At 43.7% G+C, this 11,786-nt stretch overlaps 1 protein-coding gene across 1 annotated transcript; it reads left to right on the top strand.

Annotated features, from left to right (window-relative positions):
* Positions 1 to 4,295: 4,295 nt before the first annotated feature.
* gan (gigaxonin) lies at positions 4,296 to 11,786 on the top strand. Its single transcript, XM_030790736.1, has 11 exons — positions 4,296 to 4,492; positions 4,863 to 4,977; positions 5,409 to 5,759; positions 6,152 to 6,372; positions 6,929 to 7,050; positions 7,399 to 7,511; positions 7,962 to 8,111; positions 8,843 to 8,979; positions 10,060 to 10,194; positions 10,585 to 10,694; positions 11,605 to 11,786. Exons 1-11 carry the CDS (start codon positions 4,296 to 4,298, stop codon positions 11,784 to 11,786), a joined length of 1,833 nt encoding a protein of 610 aa, XP_030646596.1.

Below are 11,786 nucleotides of genomic sequence, written 5' to 3'. Positions count from 1 at the left end.
AAAATACGGCCGTGCAGTGTTACTGCGTCAGCGCGACACAACGGAGTGCCAAATATAGACAGCCATTTTGATTTCCTAAAGAACCGCACTCCAAGGATTCACTGGAGAATGCGCTGGGTATCGAAATTACTTGAATGCTCAATGTCGTTTTGATGTACACCTTTTGTCATCCCAGATGGCGGAATGCATCTTTTGTTAAACTCCTCTGAAGCTTCTGGCTTAACTTTTTTTTTTATGACGTGAGATGCAAAAGAAAAAGTTCAGCGACACACTGATTTTCTGGGTCACTCTCTCTAAGAATAATGATAAAAAAAAAATCCCTCATTTTGTCAGATAATTTCCTTGACAGTGGAATGTCTAAATGGCCTTTCCCTGCTCTGATTAGAGAAACAAAAGGAGAGTGTGGAATTATTTTTAGACAAGGCATGGATTCTGGTTGAGATGAGTTTAATCAAATGTAATTAATGTTCCCGGTGATGCGCTTCAGAGACTGACGTGTCAGAGAAGCAGTGAGGATATTGAACTGAGTTAAAAAGTCCACACACACACACACACACGCACGCACGCACACACACACACACGCACGCACGCACGCACACACACGCACACACACGCACACAGGCATGCACGCACGCACTCAGACACACACACAAACCTGCCCACATTTGAACACACAGTCACCTCTCACTCAGTGAGCTTTACAAACATCCATCACTCAAAGGTACAGCATTCACCTGTCTTAATACATCAAAGCCAACTTGGAATCAGAAAGAATAAAGAACGGAAATATTTTTTTTTCAGAGTTTTCCGGTAGACCCTGTGTCTCCAACTTGTTCTCATTCTGTCCATCCACCCAATGTGCAGAGCACACAACGGACAGCCTCTGTTCCCTTCATTATCAAGCTTTTCTTCCGACTGCACAAAAAGAGACTGAAGCAATGTTCAGACCACTCAAAGTGAATGTCTCTTCACCTTGTATTTCGCTCAGAGTTTCATTCAATCTTTTTTTTTTTTCATTTCATGTGAGAGGAACATTAAAGAAAAAAAAAAGAAGTAGTGATTGATATCTAATTACCCCTCCCTCTTGAAGACGCTGATCGGATCAGAGATTTGCAGGACGGTGACAAAAAGCGCACTGCTGTTTTTCCTTAACCAATCTAAATCGCATGCAACGGGAAACCAATCCGGCGGCGGCACTGCAGGCTTGTAAAACTGTGAGAGGTGGTTGCAATTACACAAAAGGGCTTTTTGAAAAAGCAAGCAAATGCTGTCATCTCATCAAAACAACATAATCTCCCTCTGAGGCTCTCCTCACCCCCCCCCCCCCCCCCCCCCCCCCCACACCCCACACACCCCACACACCCCACACACCCCACACACACACCCCCACACACACAGACACACACTTCACTCCATCTGAATCTTTTTTTTTTTAATTCTTTTATTTTCCTTTCTTTCTGCTCACCCTCTGTGTCTCATTTGTCTTACGTCACCTCTGCAGAGTTTCTTGAGCTTGAAGGGCATTTAAACCAAGCAGCAAAACCTGCCATGTTTTTCCTCTCTTTCTTATCTCCATCTCTTCTCTCCAAAGGGACAGTAAGTGTCTCACTCTCTTTATGTAATTATGGATCAAAAGCATTATGGTTCGTTATGTCTGGCTTTGGTATAAGATGGATGCTGGCCCTATGTCAGAAAGGATGCTTTGAGATAGAGCAGAATTCACAAACCGGATTTAGAGACATTAGGTTCCTGCTGTGGACTGATTGACCACTCACCCATATCAAGAGCTTGGTGTATCAGCTATATAAATAAGAGACAGCTGTTTTTCATTTCCATAGATGAAACCTGACGCTTAAATAGACCCACAAATCAACCCGATACTGCACTGAAACATTGGAGTCGTTAAGTCAGAAGTCCATTTGTAACTCCTGTTTTATTTCAAGGTGTCCTCTTTCACATAGAGACAATGGACTTTCAGGACTTTCAGTCTGCAAAGAACATTTTTTACCATGGTGTTTAATCCTCAGTAAATTCTAAACAGTGTTGGACTTTGTATCTAAACCACTGTGCACAACTAATACTAAACAATAGCATTATTAGAATAACATATATAATGGAATGTATGATAAATATAATACACAGTTAACAAGTGCACATTTGCCCCTGTTTCATTCTCGAAAGATTGACTGAATCATGGAAATGTCCAAAATCAAAATGCAAGTAAACAAAAAAGCCATTGTTACTGTGACTTTCATCAACCACAGATGAGCAGAGACGCAGTAAATTCATATTTAGTTCTGGATTTTGTTTTATTATTAAGGAAACTGGTGTGGCAAAACTGTAGAGGTGATAACCAATGTGGAGTGACTAAAACTGATTGGAGTGTGAAGATTACGGAGAGGACCAGGCAGTACGAGCTATCCTTAATCTGAGAGCTCCATCTAGTGGTTACAAAAAATATACCTCCGCTAAAAATACGACACCTCCGTTTCCCAAAGCCCAAGCCTTTAAAGATCTGTGCCAATTAAATCAATTTTAAAATGGTTGACACTGAGAAAAAGATATATCCAACACGCTGCAGTTACAGTTTTGTGGCTGTAATACCCTTTCAAATATTCGTGACGCAGTGCTGAGATGGACAGAAATAGCACTTTCTTCTGTAAAATAATTGGCTGCGCTGACCGGTGCCAGAGCCAGGGTTTTAAATCATCTACAGCGCTTTCATCATGAAAGATTAATCACCATTTATCAACCCCCCCTGTCACACTTATTCTCATTCCAGAGGTCAGTGGTTCACAGAAGTCAAAAATGATTCCTCTATCCATTTGCCCCCGTGTCAGCATAATTTCATACTTTTTTTTTCCCCCCCAATACATGGAGAAAAGATTTGTTGATCTCTCAAGGGTTTTTTTTCCTCTAAAAGAAGACCTTGACTTGGAGCCAGTTATGAGAAATAAATATGACTGAGTAGATGTAATTGAAGGTGTATGGTAAAGTGGGAGCTGAGTCTTTGACTTTGATCACTTTTAAATGCATTAAAATGAATCAATGCCAAGTTGTCATTGTGAAGTGGACCTTTTTTATTCAAGAGATCTTTAAAAACAGTCCTGCAGTTTTAACAATCGTGGTCATAAATTTGTGCTTCCAACCAACGTATCAGAACAAACAATTATAGATGTTGTTTGGAGAAAAGACATAGATGTATTCACTGAAAGGAAAATACAACGCATTACAGATGATGCCCTTGTCAGTTTGGCCTGTCTGACACTCTGCAGTACCATTTCTGGCACCAGGTATGTTTCACAATTTGTTACCCAGTCTGGCTGACATTTGGGTTGTACATAGCAGCACTAAAGTGAATTAGGACAATCTGAAAATGGTAAAACTATTTAATTAGTCACTTCAGAAAGCATTAAATCATGTGTTTACAATAAAGACAAAGTGCTCTCTTTCTCATTGGAATCACAAAGATCGGTTGACAAACATTGACATCCTGTGTATGTGATAGGAGATACACTGGACACCAAAGGATACAGTAACTGGTCTGATCAGCAAGTCATCTTCTCAGTCTGGGGACAAGGAGCCAGATATGCAGGGACTATCCTTATTCCTGTCTTCTAGAACCATCTCCCATCTCTGCAGTTATGCCTCAAGTACTTAAGGCAAATTAGTAATCAAGCTGTGCGTTAGTGACTCGTATATTTGTTAACGTAAGGACTAAAAGAAAACGCCGTGTGCATTCACCTGACTGAGGCTGAATGCACAGCTCATTCTGTTAGGTGAAACTACACCACTGGAACTCCCTCTCAATATTTTTCTTCAATATGGATAAAGTTTTTCAGCCTGGTGTTGCCACTTGTGTTCATTCCTCTTGCATGCAAATGAATATGATGAGGTTTACATGGGAGTGATAAAAGGGATGAGACTTTTATTTTGAAAAAAAAGGGCTGGGCAGGCATTTTTAGAAAAATCATACGGTAGCTGACTTCACTCTACGTCATGTTAAACGCACATGCTAAAGTTGTATGAAGACGGTAACAACACTGTGAGCCTTGCTGATGTTGATCAATCAAAAAGTGTTGAACTGCGATTGCTACGAAGAACAAGGCTATACGTGGTCCAATGTAACAGCGTACCAGCACTGTAACAGTTTTTAAATAGTCACACCACGACTGATCAACGAGACAGAATCTGTTGATTTTTATCTGTAGCTATGATAAATTGTAACGTAGGTTTTTATTAGCAAGTTAGACAGTTTATATTTTAGAGTGTTTTCGTCTCTCGAATTTCGCAAAATGTCAAACGTTCCTGCGAAGGATGGAGATGCCGGTGTCGGTTCAGTTGTGTCTGACCCACAACACGCCCAGAAGCTTTTAAGGGCCCTTCGTTCCTTTCGGCAAGACGAGTGTTTCCAAGATGCGGTTATTGTCCTAGACGGTGAAGAGATCCCGGTGCAGAAAAACGTACTGGCAGCTGCGAGTCCATATATAAGGTGAGATAAACACACTTTAGCATCATTGTCACGTAATTTTTAACACCGATAGAAATGTTTTCATATCAGGAAGGAACTTGTCATGCTGGTGTTACTGTCCAGACACGCTGCACACCCCGAGCCAAATGTCACGAGGGTGTGTCTCTCTAGCTGCGTCTGTTGCAGCCGGCAGTCTGTTGGAATTCGCTTCACTCTCATAAATTATGTCTTCATGGTGAAGAAATGTCTATAACAGCGAATGTAAGCAAATAATTAGATTACAAAACTTATCAAGAAACAGTCTGCATAGGTTAGTTGTTAACATCACGCTGTTGATGTCATGCTTTTGTTGTCACCCACTGTTTTGATTATCACTTGTGTGTGTTTGCAGGACAAAATTGAACTACAACCCCCCAAAAGAGGATGGGTCTGTGTACAGAATCGAGTTACAAGGGATCTCTGTTCCTATCATGAGGAAAATTCTGGAATATATCTTTAGTGGGGAGGTCTGTACGACTGTCATCTGTGAGATGTGTAAAGCTATGCAAACATGATGAATTCTGACAACATTTGAAATGATATACTGCTTCGTCCAGTGATGTTTAGTCAGTTTTAAAACTCTTAAGGCCAATAACATCATGTTCTTTTTCGTAACTCTAAACCTGCGTTTCCATGGCGTGAGTGAAAATGGGTCTTGCATTGAAACCAGAGGCGATGAAATTTGCATTTATATTTACATTCATTTAGCAGACGCATTCAGTTAGAAAATGCCTAAACGTTTGAAACAACAACAACAACAAAAAAAAAAGAACGTCAGAATGATAAAAAAAAAAAAAAAAAGTGCATATCCTCACATATTTAAAAACAGACACAGGTGCGGTGCTGAATCAACAGGTCTGCGTGACTTCCCGTCTTTGCCTTTGCTGTCCGTGCACAGATCTCCCTGAGTGAAGACACCATTCAGGATGTGGTTCAGGCTGCAGACATGCTCCTGCTCACCGACCTCAAGTCTCTGTGTTGTCAGTTCCTGGAGAGCTGCATCGCCGCGGAGAACTGCATCGGGATCAGGCTCTTCTCCCTGCACTACTGCCTGCACCACGTCCACCATGTGGCCACCGAGTTCCTCCAGACGCACTTCCGCGACGTGGCCACCACCGAGGAGTTCCGCGAGCTGACCCCCGACCGGCTCTGCGAGGTCCTGGCCATGGAGAAGCTGAACGTGGGGAACGAGAAGCATGTTCTGGAGGCCGTGGTGCGCTGGCTCTCCCACGACATGGAGGCGCGAAGGGTGAGCGTGGACGTCGGGCCTTCGTTTTCGACCGGCTCTCTCGCCGAGTCGTTTTTTTTTTTATTTTTCACTTCCCTACCTCGTTTTCTTTTTTTTTTCCTCTCCCTTTATGTCTGCTCTCCAGAAAACGAATGAGTGAATATCTTCATTGACCTCAACAGGAACCTGTTCTGAATGCGGTGCAGTCTGTCTGTAAACATGAGTGACGGTTTTGTTGAAAGAAAGGAGACGTCCTTCCTAAGTTCTTGACTTCTGTCCTGTTACCCTCATACCATTGTCAGAGTTAATGAACAGGGCTGACAACTGGCTGACTCATCTCTCTCTCTCTCTCTCTCTTTCTTTCTCTCTCTCTCTCTGTCTCTCTCCCCCCCCCCCCTTTCTCACACCTGCAGGTGCACATGAAGGAAGTCATGTCAGCGGTTTGGATTCAGGGGCTGGACCAGAGCTACCTGCAGGAGCAGATGCTGGGAGACCCCGTGATGAGGGAGGTGATCCGGGAGTGCTGTGTAGACTCACTTGGAGGAGCTGCTCCTCAAGGGGAGGCACTGCTCGCTGCGTTCAAGCCACGCGGCTACTCCGAGTGCATCGTCACAGTCGGGGGGGAGCACAGGGCGTGAGTACTGTCATTGGTCATATGTCTATAGTCGCTGATGATTCGCTATGATTATCAAAAACATCAAGGCTTGTGTTAAGCCTCTCAAACTGTAGCATGTAGAAAAAGATCAACTCTAGATTTGATCAAGGTTTTACCCAGGGAGTTTGATGTGCTGACTGTGCATAGGGTTTTATTTGACAAGCAAAAAAAAAAAAAACATTTGCTTATGGTAATATTGATAAAATTTGTAAGATTAATTATATCAGACTTTGCACACATAGAAAGCAGTACTTTAGGGACGTGTGGGTTATTCCTTCAAAAAAATCTAAAGACTGTCCTCTTTGAATAATATTCTAGATTCAGGTGAATAAGATACGCTTTGAAAAATGACCTGTACGGTGTGACCTTGTTTTAAGAATGATGCACAAAAGAGAATGTGTGTGGTTTTTAATGGGGAAGTGTGTTTGTTTGTGTGTCTATGTTTATGAGAGGGAGAGACAGAAGTGTGGGGGGGGGGGGGTAGCATCTCAGTCAGTGACTGTGGGGTTTCCTGTGGTGTGTGTTTCCGGTGCAGTACGCGGAAACCGTGCGCAGTCACGCGGTGCATGTGTCCACTGTACGACCCGAACAGGCAGCTGTGGATCGAGCTGGAGCCGATGAGCGTGGGCCGTATCGGGCACGGAGTCGTGACTGCCGGTCAGAGCCAGTCGTTTCTCGCGCGGCTGTCATAGCAGTCATCTGTTCATTTAGTTTTACAGAGCTGCTCTTATGAAACACAAAACAAGTATTTCAACTTTTGTCACCGATGGCAGCGCTAGTCTTGAATGTTTAAAATAAAGATTTGTTGAAACTCTTTTGACCCAAAGCAATCATTCAGCTAACACACGCGTCAGTGTGCCTGAAATGGATCACTGTGGTTTTTAGTGTCGGTTTATAACTGTCAGAATGTAGGTTAACTGTCTTTTTGTAACATTAAGATCATGGTATTTGACCCTTGCTTTTTGACCAATTGAAAAATGACTGACTCTATATCTGTCCAATCAGAGGGTTACCTGTTTGCAATAGGCGGAATGGACGAAAACAAAACCGTCTTGAATAGTGGTGAAAAATACGACCCAGAGACTAATACCTGGACTCCAATCCCACCTATGAAGCAGGTTTGCGTCTGTTTCACACATTTCACATGCTTAACAAGTTTTTCAGCTTTCAGAGAAACATTCCAGCTCTATCTCTAAGCCAAAAAATGACACCACCTTTTTCCTGACCTGGTTTGCACCATCTCAGTTCCATGCCTCACCACTGGGGGCAGTGTAGCCAAACATTTGAGTAGAAATGTACAGCATATGAAACAACATGGCTTCCTGTTTCCTTGGAGTATAGGATCAGTATGAATGTGTGATAAGCACGGTATTATCATAGCTCTCATTACTGAATCATATACTAACACAACAGCCAATTCCATCTGGTGTAACTTAATAGATTTTAAAATATCTCCATTCTGTATAACTAAGCAAGTGTATTGTTGAGCAGTTCTGGAAGAGTACCACCAGGGGTCAGTATTTCATTTAAGTTAGCTTTTTTGTTGTGGTTGCTCTGGCTTTGTGAAGGCGAGGCAGAACTTTGGCATAGCTGAACTGGATGGGATGGTGTACGTCCTGGGAGGAGAAGATGAGGACAGAGAACTCCTCACTGTGGAGGTGTATGACCCTCACTGTAAAACCTGGAGTTTCCAAACCAGCATGACTATGGTCCGAAAGGTGAGACGCCATGACACGCACACTCATGCACACGCACACGCACGCGCACGCGCACACGCACACGCACACGCACACTCATGCACACGCACACACAGCAGCTCAGCGCTTAGCGCTGTTGCCTCACAGCAAGAAGGCCCTGGGTTCAAATCCCGGCCAGGTCCCCTCTGTGTGGAGTTCACATGTTCTCCCCGTGTTTTCTTGGGTTTCCTCCGGGTGCTTCAGTTTCCTCCCACTACAAAGACATGCATGCTAGGCACTGGCAAAAAGACCCGGAGTTGGTCCCTGGGCTGCCCACTGCCCCTAGATCATTGTGTGTGTGTGTGTGTGTGTGTGCGTGCGCTCACTGGTGTTAGGATGGGTTAAATGCAGAGGCTACATTTCATTGCTCACTGAGTGTGTGTGACAAATAAAGTACTTCTTCTTCCTCTTCTGCACACACACACACACACACAATGAGTCACTAAGAACACATGAAAGAGTCATAAAGTGAAGAAATGCTGAAGAAAGTTGTATGTTTTCATCAGCACTGACATACAACGACTGTCTGTTGTTATCCTGCTCTGAACATTAAAGCGCACAAAACACTGACGAATAGGAGAGCGGATGCAATTTAGTATTTAACCGCACAAAGAGACACACAGTATGAGACGAGATGTCTCATCAAGCCTCGTTACTGAAAAGACCGCGCCCCCGTGACAGACTCTCATCACGTCCTCTGGTCTTGTTTTCAGTTTGGTTGCTGCGCCACGATGAAGAAGAGGCTTTACGTGATGGGGGGAGGCTCGTACGGAAAACTCTACGACTCGGTCGAATGCTTTGACCCTAAAACTCAACAGTGGACCGCCCTCTGCCCCCTGAAAGAGAGAAGGTACGACCGCGTTCCGGCCCGCTCACGCATCGCGTCAGCCGTACGCGCGTCACCACGGTCGTGACCAAGTTACGTCAGATTACAATGCCCTGAATTGTTTCGGGACCTTCAAAGAACCATATTGATAAGCTTGTGACAATGGATATAGTTGCGTGTCTCTGGGATGCAGCAGCGCTGTTCATATTTTATGTGTGTGTGTGTGTGTGTGTGTGTGTGTGTGGTTGTGTGTGCGCACGTGTGTGTGCGCACGTGTGTGTGTGTCGGGGTGTGTGTGTGTGTGTGTGTGTGTGTGTGTGTGCGTATTGAGAGTTTTGAATAGCAAAGGGCAATTATCAGCGCCTCTTCAGATTCTTCAGCAACAATTCAGGCTTTGACGGACACACCCTCTCCAATGCCTTACAGATGTGCCTCTAAAACAAAAGACAAGAGACAAATGTGGTTCTTGTTTCGGCAAAAACATATCGGCCCAAATGGGAAACACGTTCTGGGAATCGACTGACTATTCCACTGGCATTTAAAACCAGAACTGTTAAATAATTTGTGTGTGTGCGTGTGTGAGCGTGTGTGTGTGTGTGTGTGTCTTCCTGTTATCAGTAGACATTGGTATGACTTTCAGTCAGAAGATTAGACCTTTGCTCATGATGTGTGTAAGATCAACTCTAGATTTGATCAAGGTTTTACCTAGTCTTTCATGAGTTTGATGTGCTGACTGTGCATAGGGTTTTATTCGACAAGCAAAAAAAAAGCATTTGCTTATCGCAACATTGATAAAATTTGTAAGATTAATTATATCAGACTTTACAAATATAGAAAGCAGTACTTTAGGGACGTGCAGTGTATTCCTTCAAAAAAATCGAAAGACTGCCCTCTTTGAATAACATTCTAGATTGAGGTGGATAAGATACGCTTTGAAAGATGGAAAAATGACCTGTACAGAGTCACCTTGTTTTAAGAATGATGCACGAAAGAGAATGTGAGACAGGTGTGTGGTTTTTAAAGGGGAGGGGTGTGTGTGTGTGTGTGTGTGTGTTCCAGTGAAAAGACACAGGGGCATGATTGCGGTGTGTTCTGTGCTGGCAGGTTCGGTTCTGTGGCATGCGGAGTGGGTCAGGAGTTGTACGTGTTTGGTGGAGTCAGGAGTAAAGAGACAGACAACCCTGAACACAACCAGATGACAACCTGCAAGTCTGAGTTCTACCACGACGAGTTTAAAAGGTGCGGGGGAAACTCTCTCACTCACGGTTCTGCTTCTGCTTCTGGTTTGAGTACATGACCAGGCCACATGGTCTGTCAAACCCTGCTTCAGTCATGTGGATTGACACAAGACGCTCTCAGTGGGGTCGTTCATGACACGCGCGGTCTCGTTTTGCTTTTTGCAAAACAAAAACTTCTATAGAAATGGCACTTCAGCTGACATCCTTAAAAAGAAAAAAAAAAATTTCTGTCTTACATCAAACTTCCTCCATGTCCTTCCTTCATTCACAAACTGCCAGCCAGTCTCATGATTTCATTCACACTTTCTTTTTCTCTGTTGATTGTCTCCCTCTTTCTCCTTCTCTTTCTCTCTCTCTCTCTCTCTCTCTCTCTCTCTCTTTCTGTGTCCAGATGGATGTATTTGGACGATCAGAACCTGTGTGTCCAGACCAGTTCATCTTTTGTTTATGGTGCTGTCCCAATAGGTGCCAGTGTGTACGTAGTGGGAGACCTAGACACTGGTGAGTAGGCCCAGTGCTCCAGATATACAACATACACCCCTCCCACCGTGCACCCCACTGCGATTCTCTATCTGACCCGTATGACAAGTTCTGTACGCCGACAGTTTTAGTAAATGAAGCTCTCAGGCCGGTCATGTATCGCTGACGGTTTGCGTCCGAAAGCAAACGCCAGTTAGGTAAGATAAGCAGGTCGTCATTGATGTTTGACTCCCTTGTAAATGTGACATGAAAAACCTATTCGTCCATATTTTCACGAGTATCCAAGTGATTTTAACGCAATCGTTTTTGATCAATTCTCAGGCTGAGGCAAAAGCCGCTGTGAGAGTTATGAGTGTGTGAATGTGAGAGTGAGTGAGAGAGCTTTTTTGACAGACAGGTTAGGCAGGGCCGAAGACTTCCCGTAGCAAACAACACCCATGGCAAAATCTCACAATGACCGATTGTCACACTGCAATTACACTTAGACTTTAATTACCGTACTATGAATGAACAGACTTGACGTTAAGTAAATAATAACATAATCATAACTGTGACATATTTTAGTCATGTCACATTGTGTGATTCTTACCTGAATATAGGTTAGACTGACTATTAATGTTGAGTGCAACTGTAGGTGTCTTGATTCAGTGTGTTATAGTCCATTCAAGTTTGTTTTAAGGTAAGTGAGTCTGTGCGTATGTGTATACAAAACAGAGTAAATCAAAAATGGAACATTTTGTATTTTACTTTAACACACTGATGAAGTACTCGGAAAAAAAAACTGTTCTGGTGAATGAATAGGTCAAGAGTGTTTTCATGCAACACAGAGCTTGTCAAACCAACAAGTTGTCAGCGGTGTTTGTCGGGACAAACGAACAGTTTAACAGTTTTTTTTTTTGTTGTTTTCTTCCGCCTCTCTAACCTTCTGAAGGTACCAGTTACGACTACGTGCGAGAGTTCCGTCGCAGCTCTGGTACCTGGCACCGGACCAAACCCATGCTGTCCTCCGACCTCTGCAAGACCGGCTGCGCAGCCCTGCGCATCGCCAACTGTAAACTGTTCCGTCTGCAGCTCAAACAGGGTCTCTTCAGAATCCGCGTCCCGGCCACATAG

The sequence above is a fragment of the Chanos chanos genome, chromosome 13 (genome assembly GCF_902362185.1).
Source record: "Chanos chanos chromosome 13, fChaCha1.1, whole genome shotgun sequence".
In the NCBI taxonomy this organism is placed as follows: domain Eukaryota; kingdom Metazoa; phylum Chordata; class Actinopteri; order Gonorynchiformes; family Chanidae; genus Chanos; species Chanos chanos.
Note: the sequence above shows the minus strand (reverse complement) of the source record. Positions and strands in the feature narration are given on the sequence as shown.

Coding starts and splice junctions, on each gene's coding strand:
- gan (XM_030790736.1), top strand. CDS start 4,296: ATGTCAAACGTTCCTGCGAAGGATGGAGATGCCGGTGTCGGTTCAGTT. Junction 4,978..5,408: donor AATATATCTTTAGTGGGGAG/GTCTGTACGACT, acceptor GTCCGTGCACAG/ATCTCCCTGAGTGAAGACAC. Junction 10,695..11,604: donor AGTGGGAGACCTAGACACTG/GTGAGTAGGCCC, acceptor AACCTTCTGAAG/GTACCAGTTACGACTACGTG.